Source organism: Saccopteryx leptura, chromosome 1, assembly GCF_036850995.1.
Source record: "Saccopteryx leptura isolate mSacLep1 chromosome 1, mSacLep1_pri_phased_curated, whole genome shotgun sequence".
Lineage (NCBI taxonomy): Eukaryota > Metazoa > Chordata > Mammalia > Chiroptera > Emballonuridae > Saccopteryx > Saccopteryx leptura.
In genome coordinates, this window is record NC_089503.1 from 311,515,977 (window position 1) to 311,533,001 (window position 17,025).

Here is a 17,025-nt window from a genome sequence, read left to right on the forward strand (position 1 = left end):
TCTAGATTGGAAAGCAGGAAGAGCAGGCTTGGCTGCCTGTGAGGTGCTATATGAATGTGAGGGCTTCGGGTACTGGAGTTGGGGAGAGAGGGCTGGAGTGAAGGTAGACAGAGCAGTGTGCCCAAGGGCTGTGCCTGGCTTCTCCAGGAGAGTGGTAGGGAAGGCTTCCACCCACCCACCCACCCACTTACCCATCTATCCATCCGTCCATTTTTCTCTTTCCAGCTCTTCTCCATTTATCTGGCCACCTACCTCACCCAGCTACTCAAACCTTATATTCAGGCCTGACCTCTGATGGTGCAGTAGATAAAGCATTGACCTAGAACACTGAGGTCACCAGTTTGGAACCCCCTGGGTTTGCCTGGTCAAGGCACATATGGGAGATGATGCTTCCCGCTCCTCCTCCCTTCTCTCTCTCCTCGATCTCTAAAAAAAAAAAAAAAATTTCTTTTAAATAAATAAATAAAGTAAAAAAAACCAAACACCCTTATATTCATGCATTTATTCACCCACCTTCCCAACCAGCTTCCCAAGAACACTTACACAAAAGCCTTGAATGCCAAGCCAAGGATTTGGAAACTCTCTGAGAGGCACTGGGAACCACAGAAGCCTTTTGGTTCTGGAGGAGCCCTCTGGTTGCTGGGTGGAAGATGTATTGTAGGAGACAAGGCTGGAGGAGGAGGAGGAGAGACTCACGAGTGCTGCCTGCCTGGGGCCGTGGGGGTGCTGAGGAGTGGGTGCAGAGGAGAGATTCAGGTGGTTAAATGAATAGGTCTCTGAGATGAATGTGGAGCGAGGGAGAGGGAGACTCTGGAGGGTTCTAGTCTGGACAACTTTCAGGATTGGTGGTGGACGGGGGTTTATTTACAGGGGTGAGAGTGCAGAGGGAACATTTGGTGGTCTGGGGACAATACGACATATCCATTTTATTTATTTATTTATTTATTTATTTATTTATTTATTTATTGCATATTTCTGAAGCTGGAAACAGGGAGAGACAGTCAGACAGACTCCCGCATGCGCCCGACAGGGATCCACCCGGCACGCCCACCAGGGGGCGATGCTCTGCCCATTCTGGGCCTCGCCATGTTGCGACCAGAGCCACTCTAGCGCCTGGGGCAGAGGCCACAGAGCCATCCCCAGCGCCCGGGCCATCTTTGCTCCAATGGAGCCTTGGCTGCAGGAGGGGAAGAGAGAGACAGAGAGGAAGGCGCGGCGGAGGGGTGGAGAAGCAAATGGGCGCTTCTCCTGTGTGCCCTGGCCGGGAATCGAACCCGGGTCCTCCGCACACTAGGCCGACGCTCTACCGCTGAGCCAACTGGCCAGGGCCCACGACATATCCATTTTAGACATGATTTGAGATTCCTGGGGATGTCCCAGGACAGTGTCTGGGAGGCCTGCTTCTCAGCAGCGAGTAAGCCTGGGGCTGGGACAGACTTGGGACTGGTCAGCCCAGGGACAGTAGTTGGGAGTAGGTGTGAGGGAAGGGACAAGAAAAGGGAGACTGGGGGCTGGAGAACCTGGGAAGGGCCAGCATTTAAGGGATGGAGCCCACAGAGTAGGAGGAAGACCTGCCCGGGGTCATCTGGTGTCCCCAGGGTGCGAGGGGGAGAGTTTCTAGACAGGGTCTTAGGTTGAGATTCATGAATGTTGAAGGGGACAAGCTGCATGTTCATCTTCACTGACCTCTGACTGAAACTCAGCATTTCTGCCATGAGTGGGATCAGTGGCAGTTCCTGTGACTGTCCCCAGGAGCAGACACTGATATTTCCATGTCACATCCTGGTTGTTGTAGAGCTCTCTGAATGTCACCCACAGTCGTCCCTGCTTCACAGTCACACAGTGTCAGACCCATCACTGGCTCTGGTTACTCATTGTGTTGACAAGGAAGCGTGTATAATTCTCTATCACAAATTTGTTTTTTTATTTTAAAATTTAAAATTTTTATATTTTAACTTGCTTTAATTTTTAAAGGTTTTGTTTATTGATTTTAGAGAAAGGAGAGAGAGAGAAAGGCAGTGGGAAAGGAGCAGGTATGTGCCTTGACCAGGCAAGCCCAGGGTTTTGAACCGGCGACCTCAGTGTTCCAGGTCGACGTTTTATTCACTGTGCCACCACAGGTTGGGCCACAAATTTGTTTTTTTAAAAAATATTTTGACAGTTATTTTAATGTAACTGGCTTCTTTCCTTTCTAATCTTAAGCAGTAAAAAAAATTATGTGCCTCAAAACTTTATTCTGAGAAAGGGCCTGTGCTCTCCCCCTGGGCCGGGAGAGTGTAAGAAGCACTGTTTCAGGTGAGTGGGTGGCCGTGCGGAGGCTGCCGGCCTGGAGGATGGTAGGGGCTGGGGTGGGGTGGGTGGTGTCACATGTAGCAGTGTATGCAGGTGCAGGAAGGGACACCCATATGGACATGTACATACGTGTGGCTAGGGCAGGTAGGGGGAGCCTGTGGTAGGGGTCAAGCCCCAGAAAGCCCAGGGAGAATGCCATCATCCTCCATCCAGCTTGACCTCTCTGTGTCTCCACTGAATGTGTCCTGGTGGTTTCTGGAGGGCAGGGCCCATGTCTTCTTCATTCCCAAGCCATTGCAGGCCACGCCCAGTGGAGGTGCTGAGGAACTGAATACTGTACAGTGGGTGTTAAAAGGAGGGGAAGGGATTGCTGGGGAGGGAGGGAGGGAGGCTGCAAAGCCCTCCAGCACAGATATCCCTCCTTAGCCTCCTTGCTGCCTACAAGGGACAGGGATCTCATTCCCTCCTGAGACTGCAGTACCCCTGAGCATAGGCTCCAGGTAGGGCTCCGGGCACAGGGAGGGGTGGATATGCTCTGCCCTTGGAGAGCACAGCCTGATTGGGGGTGAGAGGCCAGGACAAGTCACACTCAGTTTGTAGCTGCTGTTAGGAGGGGGGATATCCAAGGTGCTGGGGGCCCAGAGGAGGCATCTACAACCCCTGCTTGGGACTCCAGGAGGCTCTGCTCCAGGCACACCTTTTTGTGGGTGGGCTCCTGAGGCTGGCTCAGCTCCTAAGCAGTGGGACCTCAGTCCTTCTTCTTAGCTGGAGCTGAAGCGGTGGCGTCTGGAGCGTCTTCCTGGCTGGAGCGTGCTTCCCAGGGACTGGCCACCCTGGGTTTCCTGCCAGCCTCTGGGTTTGCTGGCAGCCCTTGTTCCCTCGTCATCGCCTCCCCCACTCCGGCTGTCTGCACTGGGCGCTGCGGCCTGCTGGACATCTGGGAGTCAGAGACTTTGGCCAAATTCAGTGAGTTCTCAAATTATGAGGTTTGAAGAAGTGGGGTTGTGGGCAGGGACAGGAAGGAAGGAAAAGCTCATCCCTCGTCCCCTCCCCCTAAGGAAACTCGGTCCACTGAGGCTCCATGGCTTATGAGCAGACCCAGTCAGCCGGGGCAGGGCTGTGTGGCATGTGGGGGGCTCCTTGTCGCTGGAGGCATGTAAGTGGAGAGAGGTTTAGGACCATCTGCGCAACAGGTCTGTCCACTTGATGAAGCAACTTTCTGTCCCAGCTCAGCCACTGTGTCACCTTGGGCAAGTAGTGCTGTCTCTGGACCTTCATTTTCATGTCTGTAAAGTGGGTATGATGACTGCCATGCCTGTCTCCCAAGGTGGCCATAGGCATGAACAGAAGAAATCCTTAAACAAATGCAAGATGGGTGTGGGGTTCAAATCCCGGCCCTCTCCCTCACCAGCTGTGGCCTTGGGCAAGTTCATGAGACAGGATGACACCTCTCCCTTGCAGAGCTGTGGTGAAGGTTCCGGTGGGGGCCTGCGACAGCGGGTGCCCCAGCAGGTGCTTGAGTTTTTTAAATTGTTGCATTTTTATTGTTCCTTATAGCAGCTGTGCTTCATTATTTTTTGTTGCACTTTTTATTGAGGTCAAACAGGCATGTGTGAGAGCTCTCAACTCTTAATGTTCAGCTCAAGGCATCTTTCCATAAAGACACACTATATTGTGACCCCACTGAGACCAAGAAGAATATCTCTAGTCCTGGATTTCCCACCTCGATCCCCTGTGGATACTCCCCCAAAGTTACCACTGCTCGAACCTCCTTCATGGAGGCTAACTCCGCCTGATTTTTCACTTTATATACTTGGTAAATATACTCTTTGCTCTTTGATGCCATCTATGCTGTTGCATGCATTGGAAGTTTGTTCTTTTTCATTGTTGTATAGCATTCCATTAAATGGATGGGCGACAGGTTTTCTCAGCCTTGGCAACTGCTGACGTTTGGGGCTGTTTTGTGCATGGCAGGATGTGTAGCGGCATCCCTGTTTTCTACTCACTGATGCCAGTGCCCCACCTCCCTAGGCTATGGCAATCAAAAATGTCTCCAGGCAGGGCCACATGTGCCCTCAGGGTCAGAATCATCCACACTTAAAATCTGCCTCCTGAATTATTCTCCCACTGGTGACCACTTGAACTGTTCCTGGTTGGGGCTATTATGGACAATATGTGCCTTTTGGTGGGCTTACACTGGCATCTCTCTGGGGTGTGGACACAGGAGTGGCCCTGCTGGAGCTGAGCATGGCCTCTGTTTTGCTCTGATAGATGCTGCACAGAAGCTTTCCAGTGTCTCTATTCATAAAGAGAAATTGAATGAATGAATGAATGAGTTAGTGAGGAGATCTCCTTTGTAAAGCCCAAGGCCTGCAGCACAGTTGACATTCAGAATGGTAGCCACTGTTACGATAGTGTAGGCTGCATGGGCTCACATCATGTAGGGTCCTGGGACAGGGGCACACTCTGGGTACTTCCAGGGCAGGAGTGTGGGACCACTGGGGACCAATAGGGGAGGGACCCCCATATAGAAGCTGGCCCAGCTTCCCTGCCTCCTTTCTACACTTGATTTATATAGACAACTGAGGCCCACCCTAGAAAATGGATTAGATTTCAGATTTGACAAAAATAGAAACAAACTTGGCCATCCTAGCCAAACCCAGCACTGTCACCCCACCCACCCTTCCAGAGCCCCCCAATTACAGAAACCGTGGCTGTCAGCTGGGCCTCCAGGATAGAGGGTGGTGGTTGCCATGGTAACTGTGCAGGCCTCGGGCTCCAGTTCCTGGAGAGGAGGCTGCCCCTAGGGGCCTGCCTGGGTGTCAGGCACTGCCCCTCTATTTGGCCACTCTTCTCCCTGGAAGTGGCAGGTTTGACCCCTGGCACGGTGTCTTCCTTGGTGACTCTGTCTCCCTAGTTCATATCCCAGCCTCCTCAAGACTCAGCAGCTGGGACGTGGGTTGGAGTTATGGTTCTGATCCAGCTCAGCTTCTTACTGGGGGCCTTGAGACCAGCACCCCTCCCACTATCTCCTGCAGACTGGTCCTTCCTTCCCAGCCATGGAACAGCCCCCTTTTTGACCCCTGTAGGAATAGACAGATGGGCTGATGCTTACTTAGCTCATGGCCAACCCAGGACCACTCTGGAGGAGACAGTGTGAATGAGAAGGGAAAAGCAAATATTTTACTGAGCACTCGCCTGTCCAGGGTTCCTCACATTCCGGGCCCTGTTTGCAGAGCACATGGCTGAGAATGTAGGATTTGGAGTCAGCAAGAGGCAGGTTCAAATCCTGCCCATTTCATATCAGCTGTATGAACCTGGGCAGCTGTGTGTGACTGGAGCCCTGAAACTGGCTCTGGTGCCTTAATTTCCTTATCTGTAAAATGGGGGTAACAGTAGTACTCGCAGTTTTAAGGAACTTTGCTTAAGTCTTGGGGCAACTAACTCCACATTGCCAGAGCTGAATGGATAGAGTTTTTTGAAAGGCTTTGAGTGCCTGATCTGTGGTGGCGCAGTGGATAGAGTGTTGACCTGGGACATTGAGGTTGCTGGTTCAAAACCCCTGGTTTGTGGGCTTGCCTGGCCAAGGCACATAAGAGAAGCAGCTATGAGTTGATGCTTCCCGCTCCTCTCCCCCATCCTCTTTCTCTCTCTCTCCACCCCCTCTCTAAAATAAGTAAATAAAATCTAAAAGAAAAATAAAAAGAACAGCTGTGAGGATTGAGCATGCTGCGAGGCGATGTCCATCTAAGGGGCTGAGATAGCATCTCTTATTTCTACTCAAGGTCATGCTAAGTAATCAGCAGACAACGCCAGGCAGCACGGGATTCTCAGTCCTCTGCTGGTGAGGTTCTGTTTTGTTTTCTCCCCAGAAGCCAATGAACGATAGACCCTGGGCCCTGTTATCTAGAAGTTGGTGAAGGAAGGGGCTATTTCTGCTGCACGGCATACGAGGCTATGTGGGCCCTGGGTTTAGGGCCCTGTGCTCTCTGCCTTGTGTGCTTGCTGTGAGCTTTAAATGAGATAACACATGCAAGTTTGATTAGAAAGCTCCTTGGCAAACAAACACTCAAGAACACTTGAGAAATGTTTGCTGTTGTTGCCATTTTCACTGTTGCTAATCCAGTGCCTGGCACACAGCAGGCACTCAATACATGCTCATTGACTCACTGCTGGTTCATTGACCCCAGTTCTGAGGACCTGAGAAGCAGAGCAGGTGCTAGGGGTGGGGCTAGGGGTGGGGTAGGGCCTGCGCCACAAGGTGGGGCTGGGTCTGAGCCAGGGGTGCGGGTGGGGTTAGGTAGTGAGGTGGGGGCTCAAAGCTCCTCCGAGATGCTTGGTTGTTTTGCTTTCCCAAGCCAGGTGGGTGTGTGGGAAGGCTTTGGCTGCCAAGGAAACTATTGATTGGATCGCCATTGATGTGTTTCCCCATCTGTGTTCCTCAAAGGCGCCTATGCAGCCTGTCAGGGATCTAATAATCAGCTTCAAATGAGTTCCATGCTGAGCCTGGACATTTGGGGAAATGTGGGGTTTCAGTGGCTTTGAAATTCAGCCTGGCTCAGGGACCCGCAGATGGGGAGTCCGTTGTCTGAGGGTCGCTTTGTTTCGGGCTTGCTATGTCTCTGGGATGGCTCGCTGTTCTCTGTTTCCCATCTGTGCAATGGGCGATTGGACCAGATGCTCTATGAAGACTTTGGTGGGGCTGTTCTGTGACAAGGTCACCCTGACAGAAGTGAGGGTCTGAGTGATGAAGTAGGCAAGGTGGCAGGGTCTCACTTGCATGGCCACAGATGCCAGGTGGGGGGCTTTGAGACTTGCTGTGGGAGGCAGTGGGGAGTCACTGAGGACCCCCTGCCCTTATGGAGTTGGCGTGCAAACCCCTACTTTCCCTATTATCCAGAAATCTTGTACCACCCTCTTGGGGCCTCAGTCCTCCCTCAAAGTGTCCCAGAAAACTAGAGCTTGCCCTGCTGAGTTCTCAGAGAGTTCCTCAGTAACTAATCGTGGAAATATAAGGCATTGGGCCAGGCCATGGAGTCCATCAGGCTGGAGACCTCGACTCCCTCTGACAGTCTCCTTCCCCACACTGCGTGGTCTGGTTCAACTTCAAGGCGGGCTGGTGCCTTTGATTCCCCAGCTAGTGAGGAGCATGTCAGGAACCGTGGGCAGCGATGCCAGCTCTGACCTAACTTCTGAGCCTCACAGGCTCTTGGAAAAGACCCAGGCTCTGCCATCTGGGATTTCCCCGAGAGCCTCAGGGCAGGGCTGAGACTGTCCATCTCTGAATGTCTGCCGCTGAGCAATCTAGAGGTGAAACCTGATCCATCTGCCCCCTTGGGGGATTCAGTACCATGGGCAAGCTGGATGAGCAAGAGAGCCAGCACCAGGCAGAGCTCTGGGCACCACCAAGTCAGACTGTTTAGGCTGCTCAGTGACTGTGTGACCTTGGGCAAGTCACTCTAGCTCTCTAGTAGGCCAGTTTCCTCATCTCTCCCCCGTGGGCTGTGATGAGAGCTAGGGGGCCTATCATGTAGTAGTTGGGGTTACTGCCAAGTTCATTACTATGATACCAGCTAGACCAGGTGAGCAGGGAGCATTTCCAGAGAAGATACCTTGTAAATGGGGAAACTGCTTCATGAGAAGCTTTAAGAAGAGCTGACAAGTGAACTGGGCTGTGAAGGATGAGTAGGAGCTTGCATGGTAGAGATGGTAGGGGGGAGGGAAAGTGCATGTAAGGTATGCTTGGGGACAGCAAAAAGTTCAGTGCATGCCAAGCAAGATGAGGTCAGAGGAATGCACTAAAGTCAAGAGTCTAGGAGTTCTTGGTTGTCAGGCTAGGTGATGGGAACCATGGTGTTTTTGAGCAGGGAGAGGCACACTCAGAGTTGAGCTTCAGGCAGATTATTCTGGCACGAGCAAAAGAGCATGGGGATGAGGAAAGCAGACTCTGGTTTTGTATCCCCTGCTCAGCCTTTTCCCAGCTGGTGACCTTGGGCAAATCCTGCTCCCCTTTGTGTCTCAGTGTTCTCATTTGTAAACGGGACTTATAATAGCACTGCAAGGATTAAACGAGAGAACACTTGCAAAGTGCTCTGATAGTGTTGGGCACACAGCGTGCCTGGTTATTGTGTGGGGCAGACTGGAAGGGCAGAGAGCAGCTGGAGTTACAGGGGAGACCGCTGAGGGTGGGCTGAAGACTCAGTGGAGGGAGGGTGGTCACAGGCAGGGACAGACCATGCATCACAGAGGAGAGCACTGGCCTTGGAGTCCAGCAGACCTGTGTGAATCTCAGCCCCTAGGTTCTCTGAGTCTCAGTTTTCCTCATCTATAAAATGGGCCTGCTGACCTCTACTGCTCAAGGTCCTGGTGAGGAAAAAGTGGGGGTGCTAGGCTCCTGGGGATCCCCTGTTAAGAGCATTTTGAACTTGAAACTGGCAGGAAGGTCAGAGGGAGTGGAGAAGGAGGCTGGAAGGTGAGAGAGCACAACAGTCAGAGAGAAAGTTAAGGGGGATGGGGGACGTTCCCTAGTAATTAGAATGTTTGAACTTCAAAAAAGTTAATTAATGATGAAGCTGCCGCTGAAGCAATGCTTAGGCTAGAAGGGGGCCCTGGCAGTGACTAAAATTAATTACAGGCTGTGGTGGGAGATTGGCCGCAGGGGGAGGGGGCAGGAAGGAGCGGGGCTGGGGCAAGGAGGGTCTGAGAGGGAGGTGGAGGAAAGGCAGCATCCCAAGGTGAGCAAGGGCCCAGGGACGGGAGGGAGGCTGTTGCCAGGGAAACCAGGTCAGTCTTTCATTGGGGAAGAGGTGCCCAGCACCCCCTGGCTGGGATCTGGCTGGTGTGGCTATATCTGAGCTTAGAGCAAGGCTGTGAAATTGAGAGTGAGGGTTTTTATTTGGAGACAATCAAGAATCACTGAGAAGGGCCCAGAGAAGTTTACTTATTGATACAATAAACATTGACTAGATGCCTGTTACTGTCAGAGCTGTGAATGTAAAACCTCTGTCCCCTTGGAATATAGGTTCGAGCTGTGGATAAGGACAAGGAGCATGTCAATAAGACAACTTCAGGACATAAGTGCTCAGAGACCATAAAACTGGGAGAAGGTGGTTCTTGGGATGGGAGATAGTGACCACTACAGGGGGAGAGGTTAGGTGGGGACTTCTCAGAGGAGATGACAATGAAGCTAAAGGGTCAGAAAGAGCAGTTCTTAAAGGTCTTGGGAAGAGTCTGCCAGGTAGAAGGAACAGCAAGTGTAAAGGCCCTGGGGTAGAGTGTGCCTAATGTGCCTGAGAACCAGGGTGCGAGCAGAAGGAGATGAGATGGGGTGGGCAGGTAAGGCTTTGCAGACCATAGTGAAGGTTTGGTAGTTTATGCTGACAGAGACAGAGAGCCGGGCAGAGTTTTAACCCATTTAAAGAAGGAACCTGGAGAGGGGAAGAACCAGGAATGGGCTGTTTGCCTGTGTTTGTGGTGGGTGAGGGTATTATCTTCCAGGGTGCACTCTGTCCCAATAGCCATGGTCCCCACTGTTTTGTCCTTGACTCTGTGTGCACATGGTTTGAATGTGTCAGCATGCTGGTGATCCTGCTGAACTGCGTGACACTTGGCATGTACCAGCCGTGCGACGACATGGACTGCCTGTCAGACCGCTGCAAGATCCTGCAGGTGAGGCCAGCCTGCCCTGCCCTGCCCACCCTGGATGCTCCACTGCCTCACAAGCCCTGTCCGCACCCCACCCCCAACCATGTAGCACCGTGCGCAGCCAGGCACAGCCCAGCCACACCCCCACTCCCTGCCTTGCCCTTGCGAAGCTGGCTGTTACCTTCCTCACTCCCAGCTGGTCTTGCCCCTTCCCCTTTGCCATCCCTTCTTTCCTCCACCCCCTCCTCTTCATCTCTGGGCCTCTGTCCTAGTCCAGGCCCCCATTTTCTCCCACTTCTTCTTCCTGGCCTCCTCAGTGTCCAGCGACCCCAACATTCCTCTGCGGAAAGCCTGCTTTCACTCCCCAGTGCTCTTGGAATAAGGTCAAGCTCTGTAACTGGTCGTTGATGCTCTTTATGAGCGGCCCTGGTATCTCGTCTATGTCCCTCCTGTTCTCATCTCCCGAGGTCCCAGATGGGGCTAACCTTTAGTACCTGCCATGATCCCGTGCAGTGCACGTACACCTGGAATGCGAGGGTTCGTGTTATACCCATTTACAAATGGAGAAACCCTCAATGTCATCTGCTTGGGAAAGCCAGATTCCTCCCGGGAGGAACTGCCCTCTGTCTCCTGTGTTTCCCCAGGACTCAGCAGTTCCCAAGCAGCCCAGGGCCTCAGGATCCCCTGGGGCACTTGTTAAAGATCCAGGCCTCTGAGCGGAGTTAGAAGTCATTAGCCTCAGTCAGTAGTAGGCTGGCTTTTCTACTAGGTGGTGAGTTCACCGAGGACTCACCTCTATGTCTGCAACACCCAGCCTCTGACCTGGCACACAGTAGGTGCTCAGTGCTCCTTTGTTGAACTGAATTTACTGCAGCCCTCATCTATCCTGGACAGAGGAGTTCCACCCAGGTCCTGTCCTCAGGAAATATATATTCATCTGAGCCCATGGTTAGGGACACATTTGGGGCTTCTTACTGAGCACAGGAAGGCAGCACTGAGACCTGTGCCTGGTGGGTGTGCCAGGCCTGTTCAGAGAAAGCTCTTCCTTGTGGGCTTTGGAGCCAGCTAGACCTGAGAGTCAGTTCTGGTTCTGCCACTCACCTGCTGTGTGATCAGAGGCAAATCGCTTAACCTCTCTGAGTCTTAGTTTCCTCATCTATAAAACGAGACTAGTCATTGTGATAATTAGAAACGAGAATTCAAGTCAAGTATATAGCCCAGTGCTTGGAGATTATTAGGGAGAGCATCTTTGTTGTAGCTCCCTCTGGGTTCATTGTTATTATACTGGATTTTAGGGAACAAATAGAATGGGCTGTATTACCTTGGGCAAGCCCACTCCCCTCTCTGGGCCTCAGTCTCCTCATCTATGAAATGACTATATTTTTAAATCAGGATCTCTGAGGTTCCCTTCCTGCCCAGGAGAAGAAGTCCCAGGTCTTTTCCGGTCTCGTTGTGTCCATGGCCATGTCCTGATTTCATACTGTGGCTCCAACCTCTGGGTCCTGCTCTTGAACCTCACATTGTCTTTTGCTTCTCATCTGCCTCCTGCCCTGCAGGTCTTTGATGACTTCATCTTTATCTTCTTTGCCATGGAGATGGTGCTCAAGATGGTAGCCTTGGGCATTTTTGGCAAGAAGTGCTACCTTGGGGATACATGGAACCGACTGGATTTCTTCATTGTCATGGCTGGGTAAGTAGTGCAGCAGGCAGGACTGAGCCTCTGGTTTCCTGGCGACAATGATGTAGCTGCATGGTACTGTTGGGACCAGCAGATTTTCCTTCCTTTCCTCTCTGGTAAGTTGTGTGTCAGCTATACTGGGTCTGTTTTTCACTAACTATATGACCTTGAGAAAGCTAGCTACCCGCTTTAAACTTCAGTTTCCTCATCTGTAAAATCGGGGTAATAATAGCTGCATCCAAATGAGCACCCAGTAAATGTTAGCTGCTATTATTATTATCCTAGACCAGCAAGTCAGAGATAAACACAGATTCAAGCATTGTCTGACTCCAAAGTACAATTGTTTCTACCAAGACATAAGCTATAGTCAGAGAGTGGCCAGGTTTCAACTTAGCCCATTTGGAGTGCTTGTGCCTTGTTCTGCTCTGCGCCTTGTTCCTGCTTTCCTGGGTCAAACCAGGCTGGTGGCTCATTCATGCATCCATCCAACAACCAGGGCTTAAATGACCTCCTAAGTGTCAGTGCTGTTGGACTATGGAGGACAGCAAACCCAGACAGAGGCCTTGTCCTTCCCAGCTGCTATCTGGGGAGAGGGATCCAACAGCTCTGTGGGCGAACGTGTCACACACACTGAGATGAAGGCTCTGGGCAAAGTGTTGTGGTTTTCTGGGAGCATCTCTGAGCCAGGCTCAGAGCTTGGCAGCTTGAGGACACAGAGCTGAAGGATCAGCAGGCATTAAACCATATCCAGTAATGGGTCAGTATGGCAGAAATGAGCAGGGGGAGAAAAAGGCTGGAGGCCTGTGAGTGTGTATGGGCACATATGTGTGTGAATGAGAATGTATGTGTGTCATTGTATGTGTGAGTGTGTGTGCATATATGTGTGTGTGGTACTATTGAGAAGGGACAAGGGAGGTGGACAGACATGTGGCTGAGAGGAGAATCATTACCACTCAGTCTATGCGAAATTCCACAGATATGTTCTGAAATGAAATGATGTGTCCACCAGTGTTAAAAGAAAAGTTACACCTCTTCTAAGCATCCTTTCTAAGAACCATATTCAATTTCACAACCACACTGTCAACAATTATTTAGACCTAACTAGAAGCGATGCTGTGTTCACATGGTTTCCTGTGAACCATGTCAACCCTCCGTCAAGTTCCTCATTCTTATTCTCTTTTTGGTTTGGCTGGAGGATAGCCTTAAGTTATTCTGTTTTTTCAGTCTTGCCTCTCCAAACATATTTTCCTTTGATCTTTGTGTGGGAAAGATAGTTCTGTCTGCATTGTTCTAGAGGTGAAATTTCTATCCCCCGGAAATTGGCACGTAGTGCCATTCAAATCTACATGCAGACTTGCAGGTGAGTACAGTTCTCTGGTTCTTCTTTCTTGGGAGTCAAACTGCTTTTTTTCTTGCTAGAAGCTCACAGGGTTAGTTCTCCTAGCCTTTGGAATCCAGACAGTTCACTAGAGTAGGTCTTGGTGTAAAAGGCTTCCTGTGGGGCCTTTTAGAACTCAAGGTCAGCAAAAAACTCTTTTATTTCTGCTTTGGTTATTGCCCTTTCTTCTCTGATCTCTCCTGAAATTCCTATTCAATGAGTCCTTACCTCTTGTAGCTATTCTCCACGCCTCTCCTCTCTTCCCTCACAAGTTTCATCTGTGCTGGGAGAGGATTCCTGCCCTCAGTCTTCTGAATCACTGACCACGTTCTTCCCTCCGCTGACTGCTCCTGCTGGAGGCGTTCACCTCCTCTGTGTCTTGTGAATTCCCAAGATCACTGCTTGTTCTGGACTGCGTGTTTTTTGGAGCAGCGTGGGCCTGCTCTTGTTTTATGGGTGTGATGTTCCCTCGGATCTCCTTATAGATTCTAATTAGGCTCTGTAGAAGTCCTTGCCTGATCCTGAAGTCAGAAGATAATTTACAAAAAGCTTTAAAAAATGACCCTTATATCAATCTTACAAGGAAGATGTATCATGGATTTATTCAACTCGTTAATGAGGAACCAGCAGGATGATAATTAGCAGAATTAGAAAAATGGGCATTGAAGACAGAGCATGGGACTGAGCACGCTAGGTTAGAATCAGAGCTGGTTAACAAACTACGGGGTCACGAAACCATAACCTTTGGAGTTCTCTCTTCTATTAGGAAGACATCACTAATAAAATCTACAAGTGAGTATGTAAATTCACAGCGGCCAGAGCGTTAATTAACAGTCAATGGTGAATGAAACGTATATTCCCCTGATGAACTCATCCTTAGAGAAGTCTGTTAAATAAGCTCCAAAAGGACATGGCGAGAAATACTGCCCTCCCTCTGCCTTATGTCCAAGTTTTAGGATAATTTTTCTTACTTCCTGTTTCGAGGATGTAATTTGTTTCACTGGCTCCACTCACTGACTCCCACGAGCGCCCCCACCCTGCCCTTTTGACTTCAGGAGTTTCCTCTGTTGCTTAGCGATTCCCCCGGGACCAGTCCATATTTATAAATTAGGACCTAAGCTGAGCAGAGTGAGGAGCTGGCCTAGCTTCAGCCTTGTGATGAGGCCTCTTTCTGATATCTATCCTTGGTCCTCGGGTGGGGTCCACAGGCAGGTGTCCTCCTGGGGGTGAGGGAGAGCTGGGTGCATGTGCAGTTGTGGTTGTGGTTGCTTAGGGTCCCGTGCTTGGTTTAGGGCAGTGGTCCCCAACCCCAGGGCCATGGACCGGTCCGTGGGCCATTTGTACTGGTCTGCAGGGAAAAAATAAATAACGTATATTATTTCCATTTTACTTATATTTAAGTCTGAATGATGTTTTATTTTTTAAAAATGACCAGATTCCCTCTGTTACATCCATCTAAGACTCACTCTTGACGCTTGTCTCGGTCACGTGATACATTTTTCCGTCCCACCCTAAAGGCCGGTCCGTGAAAATATTTTCTGACATTAAACTGGTCCGTGGCCCAAAAAAGGTTGGGGACCACTGGTTTAGGGTTCTGCTGTCACCATATTAAAATTCTTTATACATTTTGATCAAGGGGCCCTGTGTTTTCATTTAGCACTGGGTCCCACAGATCAAGTAGCCGGCCCCGGCTGGGAGCAGGTATAATGGAGACCCATGTGTGGGCTGCAGCGGGTCCAGATGACTCAGACCTGCCCTGTACTCCAGGTCCTCTCCATCCTTTGTGCGTGGGGCAAGGGGCAGGAGGGGAAGCTGCAGCTCAAGGCTCCAGAGTCCAGCCCCTCAGTTTCACTCCCACTCAAGACCCGTCCCCAGAGCTGCCTGCCTGTCCGCAGTGGTCCCAGCCAGGCTTGGTGCTGTAAATGTTCTGTTTCCCGAGTAACAGGCCTGACATCCCAAGGTTGTTTTCTGCTTTCCCGCTCTTCCCCATCCCCAAATTACTGACTCCATCTTCAAGCTACTGAGGAGGCAGAACCTCCACACGAGAAGGTTCTTCAGAGGTCAGAGCCTTCACCCCCACATCCAGTCGGCCCCTGCTTCCATGCTGCCACTGACGGAACTGTCTCACAAGGCAGCTGATCCCAAACTGGGACAGCCTCATGTGTTGGAAATGTCTTTTATTTACTGAGCTGAACTTTGTCTTCCTGTAGGTCCCACCTGATGGGACCATTCGTTCAACTTACTCATTTCAATTCAAAATCAATTCAATTCAAATCAGGTTTTTATTTATTCAGTTCAAAATCAGGATTTATTAAGCACCTACTAAATGCCAGGCCTTGTGCTGGGCAGTGGTGACAAGACAGATGCTGTTGCCACCTCATGGAGTTAAAGGTTTAGAAAATGGATGCAAAGCAGATAAGAAATACTAAATTGGGGTCAATGCTGTGGCAAAGAAGTATAGTGGGTCATGAGGGCATGGATCAGGGTCCTGATTTAGGCAGGGGTGTCGGCCTATGGCTCCTAGAGGAAGAGAGGCTCGGGGGTGAGGCAGAGCTGAGCAGGCAGAGGTGGGGGCCAGGGAAACTCAGGGAGAGGGGACAGTATGCAGAGGGTCTGAGGGAGCTACCCGAGGAAGAGGAAGGAGAGCACAGGGGATGTGGGAGCCCAGGGTTCCCAGGGGGAGATGGGTGCTGAGGAATGAAGCCAGGGAAGGGGCATGGACCTGATCCCACAAGGGTCTGGGGCCTGCTGGTAAGGGCATCCCTGACAGACCCACAACAGTCCTTCAGAATTTGGAAGGTGGCTCTTTCCTTCCCAAGTCTCTCGTCCTCCACATAAAATGTCCCAGCACCTCCCACCATTTGTCAGAAGACAGATGAAGAGGCCTCACCTGCTGGACTCACTTAAGGTGACCAAAGCACCCTTGGTCCCTGGCCAGGGAACAGGATCCCAACCTCCCAGCCATGACTTATGAGCATGGGCTGCCTTTGTCCCAGTGTAATGTAGGATTGTGGTGACCTATTGAGTGGCTGTGCTCTCTGTCACTTCCAGGTGGTGTTCAACCGCCAAGCCAGGTCTCTCCTACCCTAGAACTAAACACAGTTGACATATTTTTTATTCCAAATATCGAACTTTGCATTTATTACTATTATTTTCACTTTACAGTGATCACTTGGAGACCTGACTCATTACATTTACTTCCTGTGCTTGATCAGCCCAGGACAGTAGGCCCTGTGGCTCCTCACCAGAGATTCTCTGCCAGTGTGTGGCAAAGCCCTGCTAATCATCCTGTAATAATTGTACCTACCTCACTGTTTTATTTAAGCTACCCTTTCCTTTCTCTGTCCATTAAGTGGTCATGAAAGATTCAATGACATTCTCGTTGAACTTGAGATATTCTTTACCTATATAATCATGCTGGTAATTCTTCCTCTTCCCCTAACCAAAAGTGTAAGATGGCTCCTGCCAGCTGTGGGGAGAGACATTTTCATATTAAAAGCTTCCCCAAGAATTCCACTGCCACGTCTCTAGGGTGAACCAGGGCTGGAGGGCTGAGTTTCAGGGACTACTTCAGAGTGAGGCTGAGGCAAAGCCTTGCCAAGGGCACAGCTGGCATGGGTCCTGCCATAGATGGGTGCAGGGAACAGAAGCTACCCCTTATAAGTCTCTGAAAACCTTTTGAATCTTCCAATTGTGACGATGAAGGCATCAAATGGAGCAGCTGAGGGACAAGTTTGAGCAGACTGGAAAAGAGCGAGCCCCTCAATCCTCAAACACGTGCACAGCCTTGCAACCCTACTTGGTGCTCCTCAAAATTCAGGGAACAACAGACACTGGAACACATGTTAAAATACAGATTCCTGGGATTCACCACAGGGATCCAGACCCAGTAGGTCCAGCTGGACCTGAGAACCTACATTTTAGCCAAATGCCCAGGTGGCCCTGCTGCAGGTGATCTAGTTCATTTGACCTTCCCAGAGCCCCTCACTGTGAGTGCTGCAGGTGGAGATCACGAGTCCCAGTTCCTGGGCAC

The 17,025-nt window shown here is 50.7% G+C and overlaps 1 protein-coding gene across 4 annotated transcripts in view; it reads left to right on the forward strand.

The window, feature by feature from the left end:
* Positions 1–17,025, forward strand: part of CACNA1I (calcium voltage-gated channel subunit alpha1 I) — a 110,220-nt gene that overhangs the window by 23,100 nt on the left and 70,095 nt on the right. For 3 of the 4 annotated variants that reach the window (XM_066358464.1, XM_066358465.1, XM_066358466.1), the window contains exons 1-2: positions 9,854–9,960; positions 11,493–11,626. In XM_066358464.1, the coding sequence (XP_066214561.1) occupies positions 9,868–9,960; positions 11,493–11,626 (227 nt within the window). In that variant the 5' untranslated portion in view covers positions 9,854–9,867. Of the gene's footprint in view, positions 1–9,848; positions 9,961–11,492; positions 11,627–17,025 lie in introns of those variants that run through there. The other variant, XM_066358468.1, reaches the window with a different exon arrangement.